Source organism: Enhydra lutris, unplaced genomic scaffold (genome assembly GCF_002288905.1).
Source record: "Enhydra lutris kenyoni isolate GAN:26980312 unplaced genomic scaffold, ASM228890v2 scaffoldscaffold22, whole genome shotgun sequence".
Lineage (NCBI taxonomy): Eukaryota > Metazoa > Chordata > Mammalia > Carnivora > Mustelidae > Enhydra > Enhydra lutris.
In genome coordinates this window covers 18,546,823-18,570,810 of record NW_019154106.1, presented here as the reverse complement: position 1 = coordinate 18,570,810, position 23,988 = coordinate 18,546,823, and the positions used below count along the sequence as shown (strand labels likewise).

The 23,988-nt window shown below is 56.7% G+C and overlaps 1 protein-coding gene across 3 annotated transcripts in view; it reads left to right on the top strand.

The window, feature by feature from the left end:
* Window positions 1-23,988, top strand: part of LOC111150057 (tetraspanin 18) — a 173,767-nt gene that overhangs the window by 143,363 nt on the left and 6,416 nt on the right. For 2 of the 3 annotated variants that reach the window (XM_022507387.1, XM_022507386.1), the window contains 4 exons: window positions 6,400-6,483; window positions 14,060-14,132; window positions 16,659-16,853; window positions 23,102-23,176. In XM_022507387.1, coding sequence (XP_022363095.1) covers window positions 14,070-14,132; window positions 16,659-16,853; window positions 23,102-23,176 — 333 coding nt within the window. In that variant the 5' untranslated portion in view covers window positions 6,400-6,483; window positions 14,060-14,069. Of the gene's footprint in view, window positions 1-6,399; window positions 6,484-13,865; window positions 13,922-14,059; window positions 14,133-16,658; window positions 16,854-23,101; window positions 23,177-23,988 lie in introns of those variants that run through there. The other variant, XM_022507388.1, reaches the window with a different exon arrangement.

Genomic DNA, 23,988 nt, shown 5'->3' with positions numbered 1-23,988 from the left:
TAGCCAGGTTGCCCCAGCAACAGCCCTGCATATTTTGGGATGGATTACCAAAGTCTTTCAAAGGGTCTCTTGGAGCTCCAGGCCCTGAAGGGGGATGAAATGTGGGAATGGAGGGAGGGCTAGGGACTCCTGCTCCCCACTGAGGCTTAGAGATGCAGTTGGCTGTGGGAAATGGGAAAGACTCAGAGTTAGAGAGGAGAGGCAACACAGGGTTTTCAGACTTGAACCCAGGACTCACTCACGCCCACCGGCTCCTTCTCTTCACCACTGGCTCTGCCCTGAGCACTCTAAGAGCCCGTCAGCCAGTCAGTGCTTCAGCCCCTAGCAGTGTGCCTTCGGGGGTCTAAAGTCAGCTGGGCCACTGTGGGATGCTCACTCACCTTCTCTGAGCTCACTCACCTTCTCCGCACTCCCCAATGAATTGGGAGTAGTTGGCCCATTGACGGTGATGTTGGGAACAGTTCTCAGCACTATCCCTGGCACGTGGGAAGCAGGAGCGGTTATTAGATCGGTAATACCCTAGCCAATACCCTGTGTGTCCCCAGCAGGGACTCAGAGGAGGCGGGAGACGCAGCTCTGGCCACCCAAGGGCTTCCGTCTTGTGGGAGAGGCTTGGCAACAGTGGTATGTTCAGACAGCACGTCTGGTGTCCTCCTTCCCTGCCCCTTCCTGTCGTGGAGCCACAGCCACATTCAACCTTTCCTGTGGGCTTTCCCCGGGCAGAGTTTTGAGGCCACTCCCAGCGTGTGGCAAGGCTGTCTCCAACGTGTGGCAGGGACCATCCAAGCTGGGGGTCCTGACGATGTCTTCCACCCCTGACTGTGCCATCTTCCACCCCTGACTGTGCTGTGTGCCCTTAGACGGGTCCCGTCCCCCACCCCGCACCCCCACCCCGCATGCCTGTGTCCTTGGCCACTGGATGGGGTTGACCTCCTTTCTGGAGCAGCGTCCCTCCAGACAGCACGGGATACACTAGAAACCGAAAGGAGGGGCTATTCCCCCAACACTTCTTCCTGTGGGTGCCCCTCGGGAAGCAAGCCTGGCGAGGATGCTGGGCCTGCAGGCTCCTCCTGGTCTCTGTGTAGACTCTGCTCCTTGAAAGCGACTGGAGGGCTGGTGGGGCAGGGGTGGGGGGCGGGGCGCCTGGGAGGCCCAGAGCGCCCATGCCTGCCCAGGGGACACTGACCACTCTCCAAGATCTCCATCGCAGATCTCTGGGGGAAGCAGAAAAGATGTGGCCGCCCCCCAACTCAAGCCACAGGCTCTCTCCAAAGGCAGGATTTAATTCCAGAGAATTAAAATCTCTTGGCTGCTCCCTCCTTGGAAGGCTGGCTTTCTTCCTCATCCCCTTGGAACCTACACCATCTCTCAGAACCCAAGTGTCCCTGTCACAGTCCCGCAACGATGTCCCCTGGGGCCTGGGAGCCTTGCTGTTTGCTTGGAATGCCCTCTCATTTCCTCCTCCTGCCTCCCTTTCCCCGGATCCCAGGGCAGGCTGTCAGGGAACCTTTCCCCGGGGCTCAGGGAGGCCCGAGGACAGCGCAGGACTGGCTTTGGGAGGAGGGCTGGCTTTGGCACTGTCCTGCCCTTGTTCCTCCCAGCCCTTGGGCTCTGGTGTCCTAAGGCCAAATCTTGTGCCTGGCACACTGAATTGACCACTCTTCTCTGCTCATGCCCAAGTTCAAATTGGTTGCCTGTTTTCAGCCCCTTGACTGTGGCAAGTGAAAGTCTCTGCAGGAGGGTGCACACCTTTGTCCCCAGAGGCCTTTGCAAACAGACCGTTGGAGCACCAAGGCAGGAAGATGGACCCATTGTCCTGTTTCTGGCATGACCCCTTCTGTGGCTTCGGTCCAGCCCAGGTCCATGGAGGGAATGGGAAGTGTGCATTATGGCAAAGGTCACTATGGGCCTCAGCAGGCCCAAAGTCCCTAGGGCCACACCTCCAGAAGACAGCCAGGGCAGAAGGACAAGGAATCCTGCTTTGTCTGTCCTAACCCTTCCTCCAACCTACTGTGTGACTTTGGACCATTGAAATTGCTTCTCTGAGCCTCAATTTCTTTACTGATGGAGCAGAAGTGCCCATCTCCTGGGTTATGGGGGGATTCACTGACGTGCCATGCGCTGTGTCCTTTCAGGAGCCAAATGAATTCAGGTATCAGTCTTGGGAGGCTGCCTTGGGTCGGGGAAGAGTGGTGGACTTAAAATCAGGAGCTCCTGCTTCCAGCTGTGCTGTGTGACTTTGGGCAAGACCCTGGACCTCTCTGGGCCTCAGCATCCACTGAGAAAAGAGGCAGTTGGAGGTCGCCCTCACTGAGGCACTTCCTTCTTTGAAGATTCTCTGATGGAAACAGCCCCATGGGTGTTCTGGGATAGGGGAAAGTGTTGTGGCAGGGATCAAGCACCCAGGCCTAACTCAACTCACACCCTAGACATGGGGCCTTCTCAGACCCTGCGGATCAGAGACTCTGTTCCCTCGACATCCAGGATTCTGTGAGTCTGGGGAACAGGGGAGGCTGGCTGTCTTCTGGATCCCATTGCATCCCTGGCAGGCTGTTCCTGGTTAACCTTCATGGCGCCGCCCCCAGGAGCCTAATTAGATTTGAGCCCCCGCTCAGCTGTGTCCATGTCCCCGTGTCTGTGCCATCCCTAGGCAAGCCAGGATTTCGGGCCAATTGCTTGTTTATGAGACTGTCTGTCTTGGGAGGAGGCCCAGCGGGCATAGCTAGCTAGCAAATAACTCCCCCCCCACCCCCTTAGCCTTGAACCTGATGGCAAGAATCATTTTTCTCCTGACAAGCCTCTGCCCCGTGCGTGTTCTGATGAAGGAAACAAACACGGGTCTCAGAGTCTGGCCAATCTCGGGTCGGTTCTGGCTCCGGGACCTTTCTAGCCCCGCGGTGCCTTGGTCTCTCGGGCTATGAAAGGGCATAACGGTGGCATCATCTATTTTGCAGAGCCTTTTGTGGGATCGAGTAGGATCGCTCTAGGTAAACATCCGTGACCCAGTGCCTTATCAGGGCCCGGTGCTCCCTGGACCCTGGCCTCCCCAGCTCTGATCATCCCCTCCAGCCCCACTGTTGCTTCTCAGGGGGGCTCAGAACGCTTGGTTGGGATGGCTCTCCTCTCTGGGTGTGGGGTTAGGACCGGGCACTAGATTTGAGTCAGCCCTTGCGGAAGGAAAGCCACTGGTGTCTGTGCCTGGGACCATGCCCAGGGCTGGCACTAGCGGGGTCCTGCCATGCAGGAAGGAAGGAATTGGGTGTGCAGCCACCAAAGTGCTTTCAGCTCCATCCCCCCCCCCCCCCCCCCCGCAACCACCCATCCCCGGGGCTCCAGCGACTCTGAAAACCCCCATCTTGCAGGTGAGGAGATGATTGCTGAGGAGGCAGACTGGCCCAGGTCTCGCGGCTTGGCAGGGCAGAGCCCTGCTGGTGGGAAGCCAGGTTGCTGCAGGTGTGATGGCTCCAGGGGGACACTGAGGCTCTGCCCTGGCCCACAGTGCCCTCACCTGGCCGGGGCTCTTGCAAGAGTCTTCTGGGCTCTCTACCCCACCCCATACCTGCATTTTGCTTCCTCCCATGGGGCTTCTCCGTTGCTCATGTCCACCTGCCTCCTTCTCTCTCTCTCCAGAAAGTATGCCCGGGCGGGGGGGGGCGGGTGCTGAGGGCAATGAGAGTAAAAGGAGTGATTTATGAACTGAGCTGTTCTCCTTAATCAGAGGACCCCTCCCGGGCCTGCACTGTGCAGATGGGATGGAGCCGCCATCCCAGGCGGTAGGAGGGGCAATGTTAATAAAGCTGTCTGGCCCAGGCAGGGGCCTGCACAGGAGAACCCCGAGGTGCTGCGTGACCTCACCCGTCTCTGCCCCTCTCTGGGCCTCAGGGCTCCCATCTGTCAAGAGGTGGCGGGATTGGGTCATTCCCCCCGGGGCCTCCAGCTGGCACAGGGAATGATGCTGGCTGGCTCCCTGGGAGTCTGCCTGGTTGCCTGATTCAGGAGAGAGCAGCCCCAGATTGGAAATTCTGAAGCCCAAGGCGTAGCTCTTCCTCTTTCGGGTGCTCTCTCCTGGGGCTGGTGTCTTGTCGGGAGCTCTGGTCTGGAGTCCAGCCGGCTTATGCCTGAATCGTGGCCATGTCTGGCTGACCATGGGAACAAACCCAGGCCAGTTCGTTCCATTCTCTCAATCTCAGCTGCCTCGTATGGAACACGGGATAGTAGCGGCGCCGACCTCGTCGGCATGGAGCACGCAGGGGAACGGAGGAGAAATGCTTAGCAGACGCTGCTACGTGGTTAGCACACCACACTGTGAGTTACCGTTAGAGCCAGTTACCGCACATTATAGCGGAGTTTGGAGCCACTTGGGGGAAAGATGTTTATAGCCATCCCGACCAGACCGTTTGCCCACAGTTCTCACCTATGCCCACCTCCACTGATGACTCCACTTACTTCCTATTTATGATGGTACTAGTAATACCAGCTCCCCATGGGAAGAGTGCTCGGAGGTTTCCAAGGGTTTTTGTATCATATCAGTCAATTTCACAAGCTTCATATCACGAATTTTTTTTTAAAAGATGTATTTATTTATTTGAGAGAGAAAGCGTGAGCAGTGGGGAGGGGCAAAGGGAGAGGGAGAGAGAGAGAGACTCCACTCTGAGCACAGAGCCAGACTCAGGGCTCGATCCCAGGACTCTGAGATCATGACCTGAGCTGAAACCAAGAGTCAGATGCTTAACGGACTGTGCCCCCTGGGTGCCCCCATATCATGAATGCTTACAACCCCCTTTGACTTTGAAATCAAGAATCACAGTTTTCAGAGAAGAACCTGGCATCTCAGGGAGGGTCAGTGACTTTCTGAAGGTCTCAAGGGAGCCGTCTAAGGCAGGTGCCGTCCCAGCTGTGATGGCGTACACGTGGCAGGCATCCCTCAGCCACCCTTCACCAGCATCCCCTAATGCAGCTCTTTGCCGGGTCAGGAAACAAGTCAGGAGCCGGGCTTTGGGCTGGGGGAGCAAGAGGGGCAAAGAGAGATGGGAGGCTCTTCAGGGCAGTCGGAACCACAAAGAGGGTAAGTCCATTTCAGCCCAGGAGCCACCATACAATGGGGCAGGGATAACCCGTGACAAGGAGGCAGGGCTTCCTCTTGGGAAACAGCCGTGCCTGTGGGATCCTTGTTTTCAGGTGTCGTGAGCGCCCAGCGAGCTCACGTGTGACCTGTAGCCCAAAGTTCTGGGGCAGATCCAGAGGCAGGCAGGTGACAAGCCTGCCGTGTGGGTGTGTTTGGGCCAAATCAAGGTACCGGCTCCCAGGGCCTCCACGAGCTGTCAGGAGGGAGGTCCCTGCTCCTGCCTTTCTGCCTGGCCTCGCCTCCACGCTTCCTGGAGACTTGCTCCCCTGGGCCGCCCCTTCCCTGAGAACCGCTCTCCTGCCCCGCTGCCCCTAGTGGAGTGGAGTTACACCCGTGGACAGTTAGTCCCTCTAGTTAGTCCCCAGCCCTATTGTCTTCCCTTTGTTTGTCTCCTCCAATCTCCTCCACCGCCCCACACAGAGGGCGAGCTTACTGGCGTCTCCAGTCCCAAACGCCACCAACCGTGGGGGCTCATACATGTCCCCGTTCCTAACATGGCACCCAGCACACAGTAGGTGCTCAAATGTGTCTCCTGAGCGGGTACAGGCGTGGACGGAGAGGAGTCTTTCGTCCACCAGCCCTCCGCTGATGTGAACGGGAAGGGATCTCAATGGGCCCCCGAGACCCCCAAGTCTCCCCTCCCCGCCATGAGAATGCCCCTTGCTGCCCAAGTTCCACAGCCTCACTTTTCCAGGCCGTGGGATTCCCCGAGGTGTGGCTGGACACGAGCCTCCATCTGGCCCATTTGGATGACTGAGAGCAGCCCTCATTTCCACTGCTGAGGTCTGGCTCCTGCCAGAAGGCTAAGTCCTTCTGTGAGCCCGAAGCAATGCTTTCCGACATCTGCTTTTCTCCCCCAGGAGCCAGGATTTCTGGGGCAGGGGGGTTTGAGGAACACACCCCTGCTGGCACTCTCTGCTGGGGCCTCCCCACGGGTGCCCAGGTGACGTCCAGGTGTGTGGGTCACCACGCCCGCTGTGTCCTCCTAGTGCCTCGGCTGCGTGTGGTATGTCAGTGCAGACCGAGCCTGTGCCAGATGCTGAAAGTGTCTTAAAGCTGTGGTTCCCCCTCTGGGCCGAGGGCAGGCACCCCGCGCAGGCCTTCCCAGCTGGAGTGGGCCCAGATGCCGAGAGCTTTTCATTAGCGCTAATGGACCCAGATTAGCAAGACACTTGCCCTGTGTGCCTCCTTAGGGCAGGTTTTCATAAACAGCTTCTAGAACGTGGCTGCTCCTTACTGACTTCCTATAGTAATTGAATATCTTCCCCTTCTAGGACAAGCTGGGCCAATAAAAGAACATACGAGAGCCCCCTCTGACCGGGAGATTCTGTCCTGCTGACGCCCAAAGCGCCGCCCAGGTGAGAAGTCAGCCTTGGCGCCCTGCTCTCCCTGTGTACCGCTGCCCTGTCCCCTGACAATGCCCTGCCTCGTCCTCAGCTTTTTCTCAGTCTGTCTTGGCCCACGTCACCTCCTGCTGTCTGCCTTTCTCTGTCTTTCCCTCTCTTTCTGACCGCTCTTTGTTTCTCTGATTTGCAAGATCTGCGCTGTTTTCTGTCTCAGTTTCTCTTTTCCCACTATTCACCCATTCAGACGTCTGAATGGTGGACCCACTGTGTGCCAGGCACTGCTCAGGATGTTAGGAATCAGGCAGTGGATGAACCAAGTCCCCGCCTTCACGGAGCATGAGTTCTAACAAGGGGAGACTCATGCTACCGAGATCAGCAAGCACAGGACTGAGCCAGGAACGCTTTCCCAGGGCCCTGACCTGGCCTTTGTAGACCGGGGTGCTCGGCTCACATCCATCGCTAACTGGTCTGCTGACTTGTCTGCACCCCCTTTCCATTTCTCAGCCTGTTTTCTTGCTTCCAAAGTGAGGGGATCTGACTGGTCAGAGCTGCCCTACCAGCTCATGACCAAGAATTTCTGTTAGGGAAATGAAAAGTTTCACTTAAATCCCCTTAAAGCTCTGAGCCACCTGGTTTCATTGTACGAGAAATGGTCACTTGTGTCTGGGGTCACATTGTACGATGAAACACTCGTCTGTGAGCCCAGAGCCATCACTAGGCCAAGAGAGGGTACACCATAACAGGAGCCTTGAGACCATGAGATCCAGGACAGCAAGCCCCCTACGCCCACCCCCATGCTCACCCTGGGGCGGGACCCCTGCATAGAAGGGCAGCTGGGACCGCAGCTCCTCGCCCACTCCCCTGCACGTGGGGAGTTGAACGCACACAAAGCCGAGTCTGCCTAAAACATCGACTCCCACAATTCATCCCTCTGGGCCCTAAGACATAAAAGGATTGTCTCTATCAAACAGTGCCGCCTTTACCAAGTCATTTCCTAGGTATACACTGCAAGTTTCTCTTGCATTTTTGTACGGCAAAGTCATACATAGCGGGGGGCCAGAACTTCTGAACAACCCGAGAAGTAGGGTCCCCACCCTGGGCTGGTTTAATTGCCCCCAAAACCCAAGCTACTTGCCCCTTGAGGCAGCTGGTGCAGAGCAGACGATTTCTGAGTGTTTATTCGCAATCCTGAAAATAGCTTTAGGAAATTGTTAGTCTCAGGGAATCCTGTTTGAGAACCGCTCTCCCCACTCAGAAATCCTCCTCCATATCTGAGTCCTCCCCTGTCCTTATGTGGGGAACTTGGCCTGTGTATTGGTGTCTGGGAGAGTAGGAGGGAGAGGAGCCGCCTCGGTGGGGGGTTGGGGGGCAGGGAAGGAAGAAGGGACAGAGCTGTCGAGTGCCAGGCGTGGTGCCAGGAGCTCTGCATCCGTGCCCGTTCAATCTTTGTTCCAGACGATTTCCTGAGGAGGCCAGCATTCCTGGCCCCATTTCACAGATGTGAAAGCAAAGGCCCAGAGAAGCTGTGTGCTTGTCCAAGGCTGTGAGACTGGAAAGTGGAAGGGCCAGGTCCCTGTCACCTCCAAGGATTTGAGGAAACCCCAGTGGGCCTTTCCTCCCCGGGCCCTAGGGAGGGTGTATCTTCTCCCTTCAGCAGAGAGACCTCCCTTGCTCCTTCATAAGTGCCTTTGAACACCATTTCTGAGAAACAGCTAAGCCCTTGGACCTCATAGTTTCACGATTCTTCTCAGCCCAACCTTCCGGAGACTGTCTCTGTCACCACCCTCCTTTGAGGTAAATTAGGGAACTGGGCTGTGATTCGCTGAACTTCCAAAGGCACTGTGGGTGAGTGGAGCTCTCACTGGACCCAGGCAGGGACCAGGGGTTCCCGGGTCTGTCCCTCTTGTCCGGCTAGTTGGCTCAGGATATGTGTCCCACACTCAGAAATGCCTGGTGGCAGGTGGAACTGACAGGCATCGGTGTTGTGACTTCACCCTGGCGGTGGCTAATGACCCAGAAGGCTGATTGCCCTGGACAGGGAGAAATGAGGTGGCCTTGGAGGTATGAATACAGGCTTGAATTGTGGAGGAGGGTAGGTGAAGGGGGCAAGGGAATTAGCACTTCTCGAAAATGATGATGAAGACAGACATGGGTTTAAATCCTGGCTCAGGCACTTCTGTGCTGTGTGACCTTGGATGAGTGATGGCACCTCTCTGAGCCTCAATGCCCTCACCTGATAAGTGGAGATGACATTACCTCTATCCTGAAACTTTAGGAGGATTGAGATTGTGCATATCCCTTGGCCCATGGTAAGAATTTAATATCCGCCCGCTGGTAACTGGCTGTTCTAGTGTCAGCAGCCATGTGCCGAGCCCCGCGCTCTGTATTTCCCATGCATCGCGTGGAAAGCATTATTTTTATACTAATTCTAAAGACAAAGACATGCAGATGTATACGGTTTAGGAACTTGCCCCCCGCCACCAGCTAGGCTTGGTGGGGTGGGATTCAATCCCTGGTCAGGCCCCAACACCCTCTCTCCACTCACACCCCTCACCCTGGAGTGGAAACTTGGCCTCTGGATCTCCCTCCACCCTCTGGCTCCCATCGTCTCTTTTTCTACCTGCTCACCTCTGAGGTTGTCAGAGGCTCTTCTTCCCAGGAGACACACTCCTTTTACTGCATTTGTCTGGGAGCCCAGCACGCCGCAAGCTACCCATGAGATGTAATCTGTAATGAGCGCGGTACGTAATAAATACAGGGAGCCCGTTTATGAGCTGCCATATTTATTATGCCCCTTAATTGCTACAAAGCCAGAGCCAGCCAAAGCCAGACCCTGCCATGGAGAGCAGATTTGCCTCGGTGGGCCAAGGAGGGGCCTGCTAGAGCCTGGACCCCTGCAGACAACCAGCATCTTAGTCGGGCCGTCCCTTCTGCCCTCTAGAGGCCCATCCAGTACAAGTTCAAGCCTGATGGAAGGAACTGACAAGTCGTGAAACTGCTCCATTGTTTTGCAGAGGGAGATGCTGAGGCCAGAGAGAGGAAGTGACTTGCAGGGCAGGAAGCTCAGGCTCTGGACTCCCAGTCCAGTGCTCCTTCTGCCCTTCTCTCTATCTGAAAGCTGCCCCCAGAACCAGGTGGAGCACAGGATCTGGAGTGGGCTGAGCGGCGTGCTTACAAGCCCTGGGATATTGGGCAGGTCGCTTGGCTTCCCTGAGCCTTGGTGTTCTCATCTGTACAATGGACAGTGCTTCGCACTTCATGGGGTCATTGAAAGAGTCCGGGCACGCGCTCCGTGGAGCTGGCACATGAGAGTGCCGAGTCTCAGCAGACGTGTGGAGTTGGGTCAGCCTGATACCAAAGGGAGAGGGGGTCCGAATGCAGCGCCTAGGGTTTAGGGCACTGTCCTGGGATCCTGAGTTCAGGGAGGCCCGTACACCTGCTGGGTTGGTGTGACCATAGGAAGAGCTGTCCACCCCGCTCCAGGCCAGCAAGGCACTGACTTCTCACCACATGCCACGATGTGGGCCCTTGATGTCCATTCTTGCAGGCAAAGACACTGAGGCTCCCAGAGTTTGGGTCATTTAGCAAAGACATGGTGGTAGAAAGATGAAGAACCAAGATTGGAGCCCAGGTGTGTTCAACTCCAGAGCCTATGCTCAGAACCACGATGTTTAAATTCAGGTGACATGCTGTTTCTAGAAGGCTGGAGATGGAGGAGGGGCACTGCTATAGGTGGGCCTGGAGACAGCCTCCTGGGGAGCTGCTCTGGAGGCAGAGAGCCTGGGCTGAGGGCTGATGGAGGAGACAGAGATGACCACAGTTAAGGATGAGGGTCAAGATGGTCAAGTACAGGTGGGCCCAGGCGCAGACCAATCGGAAGACAGGCTAGCTCTATAGCTGGCCAGCCAGACCTGGGGTCCCCACGGAATCTCAGCCCTCCCACTCTCCACTGGGAGGATGGGTCCCAGGACAAAGGAAGGGCCAGGTCTTCCTGATCCTGCCAATCAGGAGATCTGGAGAGAAAGACAGGCCAATGGGACATCAGAAGGAGCCACGTGGGGACTGTGCTCACTCTGGAGGGCACAGCAGAAAGAAGAAAGGAGGAAGTTGGGAGGCCCCCTGCTTGTGTGGATCCTCATGCCCCCCTCTTTCTAACTGCTGGAGGGGTTGGAGGACACAAAGACGCACTGCCCACAAAGCCCTTAGCCTCGCACCAGGCTTCCTGCCCAGGCTGTTTAATTAACGTTCACTGTGTGGCCGGGTTTTGTGCAATCCAGACCACGTACCAATCCCTGCTGCGTCCCGGGAGGAGGACACAGCTGCCATCCCACGCCTCCAGGCTGGTGACGTAATGCTACACAGTGTGTGTGTGGAGGGGGCAGCGGTGGAGATCAGCAGAGGCCGTGGGAGCTCCTGGGAAGACAGGGACAGGATGGGGGGGGGGCTGTCAGGGCAGGAGGTGATGCCTTGAGGGATGAACAGGGATTAGGTGGGAAGGGAGGAGGTGGAAAGGCAGTCTCAGCAGAAGGGATTAGCTTGAGTGGAGGCACTAAGTGAGCTCGGGGGACTGTCCTTTGATGTTGGTGATGGGGCAGAGGAGGACAAAAAGGTGGCTGTGGGAGTCTTGGAGACCCTCACTGTCCACAGGCAGGGGGTGGCTGGTCTCCTGGAGAGCCTAGGCAGTTAGCGGGGGACATGATGTGACATGACGTGCCTTGCCAAAAGGCCCCTCTGGGATCACTGGCTGGAAGGGGAGTGTCTGGAAGTAGGGAGACCAGGCCTTGGCCGAGGCCACATCTGGGTGAGAGAGAGGAGGTGGGAGCAGAGAGACTGGGGGCGCTTGAAAGATCCCTGGAATGGAGTGGGTGGTGTCACCAGATTCTAGCTTTCTAGCTTTGGAGGCAGATGACATTTCATAAAGTCAGGCCACAGCTCAGTGAAGGAAAGAAGAGTCACACACACACACACACACACACACACACACACACACACACACAGGCATACATGCACACGCACGCACGCGCACACACGCACGCACGCATGTGCCCTCCATCCTTTGTTCTTCCAAATTAGACTGCCTGGGTTAAAATCTCAACCTCCACACTCACCAGCTGCAGCCTTGGGCAAGTCGCCTAGCCTCTCCCTGCCTCAGTTTCCTTCTCTAGAAAATGGGGATGATGATTGTACTTATCTCGTAGGTTGTTGTGAGTTCATACGTGTCTAGTGCGGAGGATGGGGCCCTACACCTACTAAATGCTCGTGTCCTTATTCCCAGGGGTGGCGACCAGCCGGGTGACCCCAGGAACCCTGTGTTCCCCTTCTCCTCTCACCTGATCTAAAAAAAGCCCTTGGGTCAGGCACCTTCAGAAGCACAAAGGCTTCGAGCCTGGAGACTTCAAGCCTGGAGCCCTCAGCTCAGGGTCACTGCCTGATTTTCTCTTGGAGCAGCCTTGGGTTCGTCATGGTGTCGCCTGATGCACTGGGTTCTGCCACCCAATAAAATAAGAAAGCGCATCTGGCTCGGATGTTCTAGGCCCTGCCTCAGTGTCCCCTGCTCGGCTCTGGCCTCAATCGGCCACAATCAGCTGAGCAGAGCAGCTGGCAGGAGCCGGGCAACTTAAGGAGGGAAGCCGTTGGGGCCCAGAGCCCTTGCCTGCCTGACCCAGCACCTTCCTCATGGACTCCCAGGTGCCTTAAGTGGTGCCGTGGCCACTGCCCAGCCCAGGTCAATGCTTGGCTCACCAGCAAAAACCACAAGGAGAGGAGAGGAGAGGCACCAGCCTTTTCTGCACACCCTTCCCCAACGGCAGGTTCTGTCTCTGCTTTTCTCTGCATGGATTCAAATGCACTTTTTAAAAACCCGCTTGCCTCGACCAAAGTGCCACACGGGGCTGGTCCTATCATCACCAAGTGCAGTGAGCTAGGAGTGCAGGAGACGAGTGTAGCTCCGTCTATGAGGCTTTCCTTGCTGGGAGGGGCATCGGGTTATGGTCTGGGGTGGGGAGGGGGCAGATTTGCTGAGCCCGCCGTGTCCTAGGCACCATGCATGGGCTTCAGTGTCAGACCTTAGCATTGCCTCCTGCACGCTCTGTGGCCATAATCTCTCTGATAATCACATATACCTTGCCAGGCTGACCTGAAAATTTGCCATAACCAATGCCCACACCTCACTGACCGTTAGGAGATTTAAATGAGATCATAGGTGGAAAGCACTCGTCATAGTATTAGCACACAGCAGGTGCTCCCCAAATGGAGATTGCGATGATGTAGATTGATCCTAATAAGCCTGGCGATGACCAGGGTAAACGGGACTTATCAAGCTTATTTGTGGGGGAGGCACACTGAGCCCAGCTCTCTCTGGAGGGAGGATGGGAAACCGTGGAAAGAAACAAAGTGCCGTCTTCCCCACATTTGATACCACCCAACACGTACTCCCAGAACCCTTTGCACCATGTCCTGTCCTAGAAGGGCAGACCACCTTCCGGGGTCCCCTGGAGCGGGACTCAGGCCAAGCTGAGCTGCAGCCGTGCCCCTTACCAGCTGGGGGAGGTTGGCCCGGCTATTTTCAACTCCTGTGGACCTCGGACCCCTGTCCCAATTCACTCCCCTATCCTCAAGATTTGGCTGGGAGGAAGCTTCTCTTTTTAATCCCCGGGGGGCCGTCATGAAGAAAGTATGGCAATACAGACTACTAAATATGGACATGACCATGGGCTTGAAGTCTGACTCGTGAGAGCAGATGCTGCCTGCTTCCCCCGGGGTTGCGGAAGGGCTGCATCTTGTTGGTTTCGGGCCCCGGCGCCTGGCACACAGTCGATGCACAGTAAATGCTGGCTGAACGGAATCATATGCAGTGACTCAATACCGGGGGCAGACTTATAGGCAGAGACGGGGAAGGCTCCTTAGGGAGGTGGGATGCCGTAGGTCTCAGGACAGAGGTAGTCAGGGCATGAGGAGGGTTTGGCCTCAGGAAGAGGGCTTGAACCCCTAGGTAGGCGCCCACCCCCCCTTTTCCCCTGTGACACCCCTCCACTGGCCCCATGGAATAGCCCCAGGCCGTCCTGCAAGCTGGAGGCTGTGTGGGGCGGCAGGAAGTTTATGAGGCCCGGATTCTGATCTGGCTGCATGGCCTCAGCAAGTTCCTAAAAGCTCTCAGCCTGAGGCAAGTCTCACCTCTGCCATCAGGCCGGGCCTCGAGGCAGCCCTCCTAGATGCTTGGCACCTGCTAGACGCCGTTCTAAGCGTGCCACAGCTTTATCTCCGTGAACCTTCGCGATTCGGCTAGGAAGAAGCTTCTCTTTTTAATCTCCTTCCTCAGGTTGGAAAGAGCAAACTCCAGAGGGGTGGAGTGATTTGCCCAAAGCCACACAGCAAATGACTGGAGGAACTAGGCTTGAGCCCTGGCAGGGTGGATTCCCCGAGTTCTCACTCCTAACTCTGGTCACACGAGGTAAAGAGCTACCTCCCAGAGAGGAAACACCGGTCACAGGGGCAGGGCTGACCGCTTGGAACCCCTGGGGGGACGGGCCAGGGCTCTTTCCGGGTGGGGTCTCCCAGCAGGGAAACTGAGGCGCTTGCTCTTTTGCAGGTAGAACACCATGGAAGGCGACTGTCTGAGCTGCATGAAGTATTTGATGTTTGTCTTCAATTTCTTCATATTTGTAAGTATTGCTGGAACGTGCCCGGGGTCCCCCGAGGCCTCTGCTGGGCAGGTAGAACAGATCGTGGCTTAGAAATAGTCACACTGGGCGGAGTCCTGGGGGCAGGACAGGGGCCAGTGCCAGAAGCAAATGGACCCGGCCAGCCAGAATTTCCTGGACGAGAGGCCCCCAGTGGCACCTGCCCCACTCCGAAGAGCCCATGGTCACGGAGAGATGTTTGGTACAGACCCTGGGACGATTCAGGCCCCCTGACAAAAGGGTAGGAGCCTTCGTCCTGGCTACAGGATCAGACCCCTGGTGGAGAGCTGGGAAGAAGCAGGGGGTGGAGAAGAGGGCAGCTGAGACAGCACCCCTCAACCCTGAGCCCCAGGGCAGTTGCGGGCCTCAGAGCTGACTGTCCAAGCTGCTGTGAGCCCCGCCCCGCCCCCATGTAATCTGAAACCTCTCTGGGACTGGGAGCAGCCAGGGTTCAAAGCCAGCTCTGCATTTTACCAGCTGTGTGATCAGAAACACATTTCACCTCTCTGAACCTCAGTATCTTCATCCCTTCATTACCTACCTCAACAGGTTTTTTTGAAAATTAAGCAAGATCCGTTTAGGAAGTGCCTGGAATGTGCCAGTACTCTCTAGCTTAGCTCCATCGGCATCCAGCATATGGATTCTGTACTGGAAAGCCCAGAGACTCAGCGCTCAGATGGCCAGCCCAGCGCCCTGCAGCCCAGCCCACCTGCTGGCGGCAGCCCCCACAGGCTCTGCTTGGGCCCCTGGCCTCTCCCAGGAGCAAAGCCACACTCCTGGAGTCTTAAGCCAAACCCCCCTCCCCGGCCAGCTCTCCTGACCTCACCTCAACCTTTGACCTTAGTGCAGCCAGGTCGTGGGTGAGTAAAAGTCCTCTGATGCCCTCCAGGCCAGGGTCGCTGGGAAAGAGAGGTCCTTTCTGGTCATGAATGACTCTCTCTGCCTCTCTTCTCTCTCTTCCTTCTATTTTTTCATGCATCCCAGCAACTCTCGTGGGGTCCCTTCCTTGCCCATAATCCTGAAGCACAGGGAGCCCTCCAGATGAGAATTCCGGACCCAGCTTCCAAGCTGGGTGACCCTGGGCAAGACTGAGGGTCCCCACCAGAAATGGGGCTGTATCTCCTCAGGCAGCTCAGTCTGTGCCCTTGAAGCAGCCCTCAGCACACAATTGTTGAACCGCAAAACCTTAAGAGCAACGAGGAGGAAGGCAGCTTTTATCAGAGCATTTGTAAGGGATGGAGGAGAAAGGTGGTGCCCGGCACAGGGCGACCGTGGGGACTGTGTATCAGCAGTCCCTGTGGGCCTTCTCTTTCAATCTGCCCAGTGATGGGTCCTTCCAGCCTCTCCTTCACTCCCCTGCTGTGACCCCTGTACTAAAAATATTGTCTCCTGCTCCAAGCCCCAAGCTGTGCAGTTCTGCCCGCCAGCCTGCGGACCCCTCTCAACCCCTCAGAGCTCACCAGTTTGCTCTTAGCCACAGCCTGGCATTGCTGGCGCGTGCCTCTGGAGGACCTCTGGGAGACCTCTGGGGAGCCTCTGGTCCTCCCATCACACAGGGATTTCAGATACTTCACCCCGTTCAAAACCCGATGAGGCCTAACTGTTCTCTTGTAACAGATCTGCTTCCAGTCCTTGTCTGTCCCCAAGGAAAATGGACCAGATGTTTACTGAAACTTGCTAAGAACATTCCTATCCACACTGGCCTTTCTTCCTTGGTGTCACCTTAGGCAGGGGGGGAGTTTGTATCTTCTTCTACCCATGAGGAAGCTAAGGCTCAGAGAGGCTAAACCACTTACCCAAGGTCACACAGCTGACAAGCGGCACCACCTTTTCTCTGGACTAAGCTGCCTCTCTCCAAAGATGAGTAAGGCACGGAGAGATGGGCCGTGGACACGAAGACATAAACAAGAAGGCTTTCGAGGAGCGGTGTTGAGTGTGGTGAGCCCACGCTGATGAGACCTCCTGTTGAGGACAAAGGGGCCAGCTTGTGTCCACGTTTTCCCAGCCCCTAGCATGGTAGAGGCCTCAGAGGGTGTGCCGTGGACTTTGTGTCAGAGAAGCCTGGGATTCAGCACTGGCTCTGCCATAAACTTGCTGTGTGACCTTGAGCAAGTCATGGGCCCCCTCTGGGGCTCAGTGTGGAATCAGAGGCTTGCACTAGTGACCTCATTATCCTGCAGCGCTAACATTTAAGGAGACTCCAAAAGTGGCAAATAAACTCCCCGGGACATGATCCCCAGCAGCCCACGATATGGCGTGGATCAGAGGTTGGGTTTAGAGGACGCCCTTAAGGTCTGGGTAACCCTGAAAATGCAAAACAGTGAAAAACATTCCTTGGACCCTGGTCTCTGGCAAATCAGGTTTCTGCCCAGTTCTCTGGGGCTCCCAGGGGCTCCCTGGCTTACCATGGGGCCACACGTGGGGGTAACGGTGTGCATGTGGAGTGCCTAACCACCCCCCCCACCTTGTCTGTCTCTTCTCCCCGCTCCTAACCCGCCCTGGGAGCAGCTGGGCGGGGCCTGCCTGCTGGGCATCGGCATCTGGGTCATGGTGGACCCCACCGGCTTCCGGGAGATCGTGGCCGCCAACCCCCTGCTTATCACGGGCGCCTACATCCTCCTGGCCATGGGCGGCCTGCTTTTCCTGCTGGGCTTCCTGGGCTGCTGCGGGGCCGTCCGGGAGAACAAGTGTCTGCTGCTGTTCGTGAGTAGCCCACCCTCACCCCACCCATGGGTGCCCTGGGGCAGAGTGGGGGGGCTGTATCTACACTGCAGAGACTCAGCCGTCACGCTCTAGGTAGGCAGTCCTCTGGGAGTGTCCCCGGTGGACAGGCATGGGGGGGTGGGGGCAAAGGGATGAGAGGGCGGCCGGCGGGCCTGGGTTTCAGTGTGCGTCCTGCTCTGTCCCCTACCTGATGATGGGGCTTGGGTCTGGTTTCTTAGCTTCTCTGAGCTTTAGTGAATTCCCTTGCTAAACCGTGGGGCAACTTAGCTGTAGGTTGGCACCAAATGAGGCCACTGGTGGGTGGTCTGTTTCTCTGGCCTTCTGTATTCCCATGGGCTGTGTCCTTTGGGGCTCTCCCTACTTTCCTGACCTTGGTGGATGGGTCTCCTGCCCCAGTAGAGGGCCTGTGGGTGCCCAGGGCTTGGAGAGCTTCTAATTGGAGCCTAGTCCCACTACAGGGCCAGGTGAAGACAGCGCGCTTGGGGAAGTGTGTGGGGGCGGGACAGGGTATGGGTGCTCCTTGTGGGTGAGTGGGAGGAGGGGTCGGGAATTAGGCGATCAGGGATGTGGGCTGGTCAGTGGGAGGACAATGTGTCTGTTCCTGTGGCTTTGGGAAGTGGAGATCTGGCACCACGCACCCTCCCCACTCCCCTACAGATTAGAGCAGTCTGTACGGGCCCCCATTCATGTCACAGTGAGATTCCCCACATCCCAAGCAGGAAGTGAAATCAGCTGTGAGATGTGTGACTCTGGAACCCTAGTCCCTTTTGGCCTTCAGCGGCCTGGACACAGCAAACTTTGCATTTGGAGAGAAACAAAGAAACCTGTTGGCGCCCCCTGGCGGAAGGCCCTCTCTAGCAACCCCCCCCCCCCTGCCCCGGGGCCCACGGAGGCTTGGGAGCCCATGGGACTTCAAAAGGAACTGGGATGTGGGTCCCACGTCATGCCAGTCTCTCTTCTTCCCGCTTCGCCTCAGCTCTGCCACCCCCTGGATCTCATCCCTGAAGCCAAGACAGGAGGGCAGGCCCGGACACTGCGCTGGGAGCAGGCTGGGGGTCTTAAAAGTCCTCTCCACAAATAGGCAGCCTCTGAGCCTGCCACTAGATGGGCACATGGGTCCCTGTGGAGAAGACCGAGACCCAGGGACCAGCTGAGGTTCCCTCCAGGCCCCCGAGGGACAGCTGAGTCCCGGCTGTGGCCAGGGCCCAGTCCTTAAGGCAGCCCCTTCCACCCCTCTCTTCTGCCACCTTCTCCGTCCTCCCTTTACTCTCTGTTAGTCTCGAGATCTAGGAGACCCACCTACGTTCATCCTTTTCTTGCTCTTTCTCTACCTCTGTCTCTTTGCCTCTTATCTCCTGCTTTCTATTCCTGCTGCCTCTCCTTATCCTTCTCCTGAGCTCTCCTAGTCTTTGCCCCTCTCTCCCTACTTCCCCTGTGTCCTCTCGCCTCCCCTTTGTCCCTCTCCTCCCATCCCTCTCCTCACCTCTCTGAAGGCCAGCGCCTATTAGACTGAGATCTCAGTGCGAGTCACAGACGGGGGACTCTTGGACCCACGTCCCCTGTGTCTCAGGCCTAAAACAGACTCACATGTCTGAAATTCACCTAGAATTATGTGCAAAATATTACGTTAGAGCCTTGTGTGTGTGTGTGTGTGTGTGTGTGTGTGTGTGTGTGTGTCTATATGTGTGTGTATGTTGTGTGAACATGTATGTTTCTGGGGAGAGATGCCACAACTTCTGGAAGGTTTTCAAAAAGACTCATGACTTCAAAAAATAAGAAGAACCACTTCTCTATTCTGACCAGAACTGGCCGTGTGGTGGTCCCAGCTGAAGAGGGGCACCAAGTCCCACCCCTCGTGGCTGCCGGGGGCCTTCGAGAAGCCTGGCAGCCCTGCTCCTCAACCTTCAGGGAGGAAGGGAGGACTTGTCATGAACAGGACCTAGAGGGAGTGACTTTGGCCACCTGGGCCGATAGGGAGAGCTGGGGTTGGGGTAACAGAGCATCCCCTCCCCTACCCCCACTCTGAGGCTGAAACCCCAGGGCCCCACCACCCTCAGCCTAATGACCACATCACCTAATGATCAATTTTTCTAAAGGTACAGTTTCCAAACCCTCCCGTCAATCAATTTTACACCCTTTTCACATACAATAGGACAATCTCAGCCTGTAATGGGCATTTTGTGGCATACCTTTCTCATGGTTGCTTGCCTAGGAGTCGTTCACAGCAGGTTTTTAATCTTTTTATTTAAAGATTCAGAATTTTTTTTTATATTTTGATGACCAAGATGCTAGGTCGGAAAGGAGAACAGCAAACTGAGATGTGCGTACTTAGAAGACATAAATGAGCTGAATGACACAAAAAGGATGTAAATTTGGTAAACATTTGTTAGAAATGAGAACTGAAACTAGATGTGCCCATGGGCAGATAGGCTAGAAAAGTCTGGAAATATTTGTGGGGGGAGGCAAAATCGCAGTTTCCGTCCCTTCGTTAATTTTTCCATCTGAAGCAAAATGGTGAACATTTGAGGTTCGGGAATTACTGGCAAATGTGTCCTTAGGCAAATGGGATGAGGCGAGATTAACTCAAAACCCCTGGGAAAGGCCCTGTCTCAGGAGGGGAAGTCCGGGAAGGCCAGAGGCGTCAGGACAAGCCCTGTGGCCGGATCCAGGGGGAGCCCCTCCAGATAACCAGCAGTAACCCTGGTAAGCAAGAGGAAGTCATTTCCTGGGAAGAAGGCCAGAGGGCGGAAGTGGCATCTAGGGCTTGGGGAAACCCTACTCCAGGAGGGGACAGTGGCAATGGCAATGGAGATTTGCAGGCCCCCGCCCTCTGGAGAGCCCTTCTTTCTCCTTCAGTGAGTTACTAGGCTCATTCTTGAATTTCATCTCAGGAATTATGAACCTCGGCTCAACGTAAGCTGCGTGCTGCTGGGGACCACATCTGCCTTGTGTATATGAGTTTGCCAGGACCTAGCATAGCGCCTGGTACACACTAGGTGCTCAATGAGTAGCCCTGGAATAAAGGGACAGAGAGGAGGTGGTCTTAGAGGCATGGTAAGGGCATGGGCTTTGGAGTCAGAAAAGTCTAGGTTCTAATCTCTGCTCCGCTACTTCCTGGCTGTGTGACCTGAGGGCGGTTACTTAACCTCTCTGAACCTAGGTTCCTCTTGTGTAAAATGGAGATGATGCTACCGCTTTCCCAGCCACAGTGTTGTGACCACGGCTCAAGGAGAAAATGTGCATCTTGCTTAACTCTGTTCCCAGCACAGGCAAGCACCTGACAAATGTGAAATTGAAAGCATTAGGTTGGTCCACGGGAAACCCTACAGGCCATCAGAAAGTCTTCAGACCTGGAGGCTCTTATGGGTCTATGTGCTACGCACTCTGGGTCCCAGGTTCCCCCCGGGTAACCGGAGGGGTTGGTGGTAACCATGGCGGCTTCACCAGGCTGCCCAGAGCACCCCGGGAAAGGAGCCTTGGACTGTCCTCAGCACCTCAGTGGTGAGCTCTCAGTAGGGCTGGCTGGCGTTACTGTTTCGGGACTTGGCCGCACCAGCCCACGCCCTCGGGAAAGCTGTGCCAGCTTCTTGGTTCTGACCCACCTCTGAGCGGCTCTCTGCTGCGCCGGCCTCGGCCTGTGCAAAGCGCCCAGCCTCACCGTCCGGGAGGGCACCACGCTCCCAGGCCGCTGAGTACGCGGCGTGCACACGGCCTAGGCTCTGGCTCATCTGCACTTTCTAACCATCTCAGCTGTGATCCGTAGCCAGAGCCAGCTCCGTCGCCTCGCTGAGGATGGAAACCATTTCCAGGGCTGCTCTTTGCAAGCCTGGGAACTGCCAGTGACTCCACCAAGAGGGCAAGGGCAGGGAGGAGGTCCCGTGCAGGCCGTGTAAGACAGGTCCGGCGCCCATCCATCACCGACCACACAGAAGGGCCAGGAGGCCTGCCTGGGGCCTTTCACTGTCACGGGGATGAGAGCCGGCAGACTCTCATGGAAGTGGGGTTGGTGGGGTTGGCAGAATGGACAGTGGGAGTCCAATGGGGCTGGGGGTGGGGGGCAGCCTGCCCCGGGGCACAGGAGGCCCTCTGGGACTCTCCCCTCCAGGCGGGCGGGGACTCTGCCCCCAGCAGACCCCCAGGGCTCAGAAGAGTCAATCCCTCAGGCCAGTCCTGAACGTGCTTTCCAGCAGAGAGGGAAGAGGCAGAACAGATTGCCGGATTAAGAGGAAAGGTTTGGCTCTGGCATCTTCGGGCTGCCCACCTTTGGAATAGTCATTCCCTTCTCTGGCTTGTTTCTTCCAGTGTGGGGGCTAAAGAGAAAGGCCATGGGATGGACATCGGCTTCTAGAGCCGACCAAGTGTCTGTGAGCCGGAGCCCACGTGGGAGGCAGCTTGACCAGTGAGCCCGCTGCCGAAGGAGACCATTAGGGAAGAGGAGTGAAGCCGTCCTCCTTGGGGTGGGACATTTAAAAACAAATGAAGCCATTGACAGGTCTCGGGGCTGTTTTCTGTCCCCACCCTGGATAGACCATCTAGAAATCCATCCCAAGACTCTCTGTCCACTGCCCAAGCAGTTCGGAGAAACCCCAGGGCCTGCGCAGGGCGGCTGCTGTTAGAGCTGCAAAGTCAGGGAGGGAACAAGACTGGGGTCTTCCTGGGATGAGGATGAAGCGACAGAAACCTTCTCCCACCTGGAAGAGATGCGATCCAGGGGAGGGGTACCAGGGGCTTGCCAGCAGCAACGGGTGTCTGTGTGAAGCCGGCGCTGAGCGGACCCCTGAGAGCCAGGCCCTCCGGGGCTCCCATGGGAGCTGGCTTCCGAGGTCCTTCTACACTTGGAGGAGCCTCAGCGACAAGCTTTGCTCAGCTTCTGACGACAGACAGAAACTTGCACACCCCTTATTTCAGGATTCCCCATGATGATCCCAGGAGCGGATGTGAGCATCCCCATTTTACTGACAAGGAAACTGAGGCTCAAAGGAGTTTTCATGATTATCCCAAGCCACATGAAGGGAGGCAAGGAGGCTGAGTTGTCCTGACACTGAGGGCAGGACTCCTGCCTCCTTCCAGCCCCGGCACATCTCAGGGCAGCCGGCCGTGGGGGCTGCGAGGGTGTGCAGGAACCGTGGGCAGTGGGGATCTGGTCCTCTGCTGGTGGTCTCCAGGTGGGCTGACAGCTCCGGGATGGCCACAGACTGGAAATGCCGAGGGCTTCTGCAACGCGGAGTAATGAAGGCAAAGTCATCTCCTGTTCCTTCTGCCCATGGCTCTCAGCCAAAGCAGTGTCCACACTGACCATGGTCTGCGATGTGGCAGAGAACAAGGTCATTAGGGTGAGCGGATCAGTCCAGGATCATTTGTCCATCTGGCAGCCGTGTACCAACACCTTCACTGGCAGGCATGGGGAATGCTTCTGTTCGTGATATTGGGGGGGTGGGGGCTGCAGCAGCTGCTGGGCAGGCATCTCTGGGGGGCACTGCGATGTGGGGGACCCCAGGAATGGCTTCCCACCAGGAGAGGGGCTGGGCTGAGCCTGGTCTGGAAAATGAGGAGCTGGTGGACGAGGAAGGGAGGAGCCTTCCTGGCGGGGGGGGTGGCCCCCAGGCAGGAGGCATCGTGGACAATTTGGAGAACATCGAGAAGTGCAGTGAGTAGGGCAGAGATGGGTCTGTTAGATTTCAGACTCCAGCGCCTGTGTTTCCCGGTGTTAATGGGCCCATCACTTCCCCTCCCGTCTTGCTCCTTTATTGTGCCTGAAGGTCAACATCAATTCCCCACTGCTTATGGAAAGGAGAGGTGGTCAGGCAGGGAGAGGTGGCGCTGAGGGTACGGGGGCTGGGGAGCCAGTCTGGGGTCCCTAAGGAACTCCAGATTTCCATGTGGAGAGGGCCCAAACAGGTCAACTTCAATCACCTTCCAGGGCTACCAGGTGACGTTGTTCAGGCTGAACACTGCACAAGGGGCATCGTGGAAGGGGTGCCATTTGCTCGGAAGCCATATTTGTTTGTTTACTCTTTCCTATTTGTATTATAAGCTTGCTGACTCTGAAGATGACTTGTTGGTAGGCTGCTTATGAAAAAATGTCTGAGGTAGGGCAGTGAGGGTCCCTCGTCTCATGAAATTGGTACATTGGGTCAACCGTGTGACAGGTGGACCGGGGCATCAGCGAGCAGTCGCCTGTCCCCTTCCCACCACCCTCAGGGCTCACGAACCTCTTCTCTTCACAGTTCTTCCTGTTCATCCTCATCATCTTCTTGGCGGAGCTCTCAGCGGCCATCCTGGCCTTCATCTTCAGGGAAAATGTAAGTGCGGGCCCCCACGCCCCCGTTGTCCTGGCCTCCCTTGGGGGCCAGCCCCTTCCCTCCTCAGACAGGGTTTCACAGAGTCGGCAGCCTCTCAGCCAGCAATTCCAGCCCAAATCATGACCCACTATCCCAGAGACCCTCTTCCTGCGAAGGTGTTTCCAGAAGGTAGAATCAGAAGGTCCTTTAGAGTCTCTGCTCTTCCAAAGCACCTGATACAACCCACACCTGATTCTGGAATCTTCCATTCCATAGCATGCCCAGCAATAGTCGTTTGGCAGAGGCTGGTTGGCGAGGCTGTCCCCAGGCCCTGGGGTATGTGACGTGCAGGAGGACAGAGCAGGGCCCTCTCGGTTGAGGTCCCGGCCAGTATGCAGTTTGGGCAACTTGCCCTCACCAGCCGCCTTTTTCCAGGAGCTCCAACCACCCAGGGCACCAGCCCCGTCCGGAGTCTATAGGAGCCAGGCACGGCCAGGCACGGCCAGCCATGGGGGGTGCCTGGAAACAGGAGGTGGAAGGAAAGAGAGGGGTGAGGGGTCTGGACACACGAGCTGGTCCAGAGGAGGAGGCAAGCCGTGGACAGAGAGGAAGAGGCAGCCACTCTGTGCGCAGGGAATGCAGCCTTCCTGCCGGCACCACACCACGCGGGGCCCAGTCCTTTCACGGCAGCAGTGAGGATGGAAGGGAGGATGGTGGGGAGGCCCTATGAGAATATGTGGGGGGCGGGAGCGCCTTCCCAGGACCTTTGGAAACCGGATCTGCAGACTCCCTTCTTCAGGGCTAGGGACCTGGGGCATACCTGTGCCTCTGAG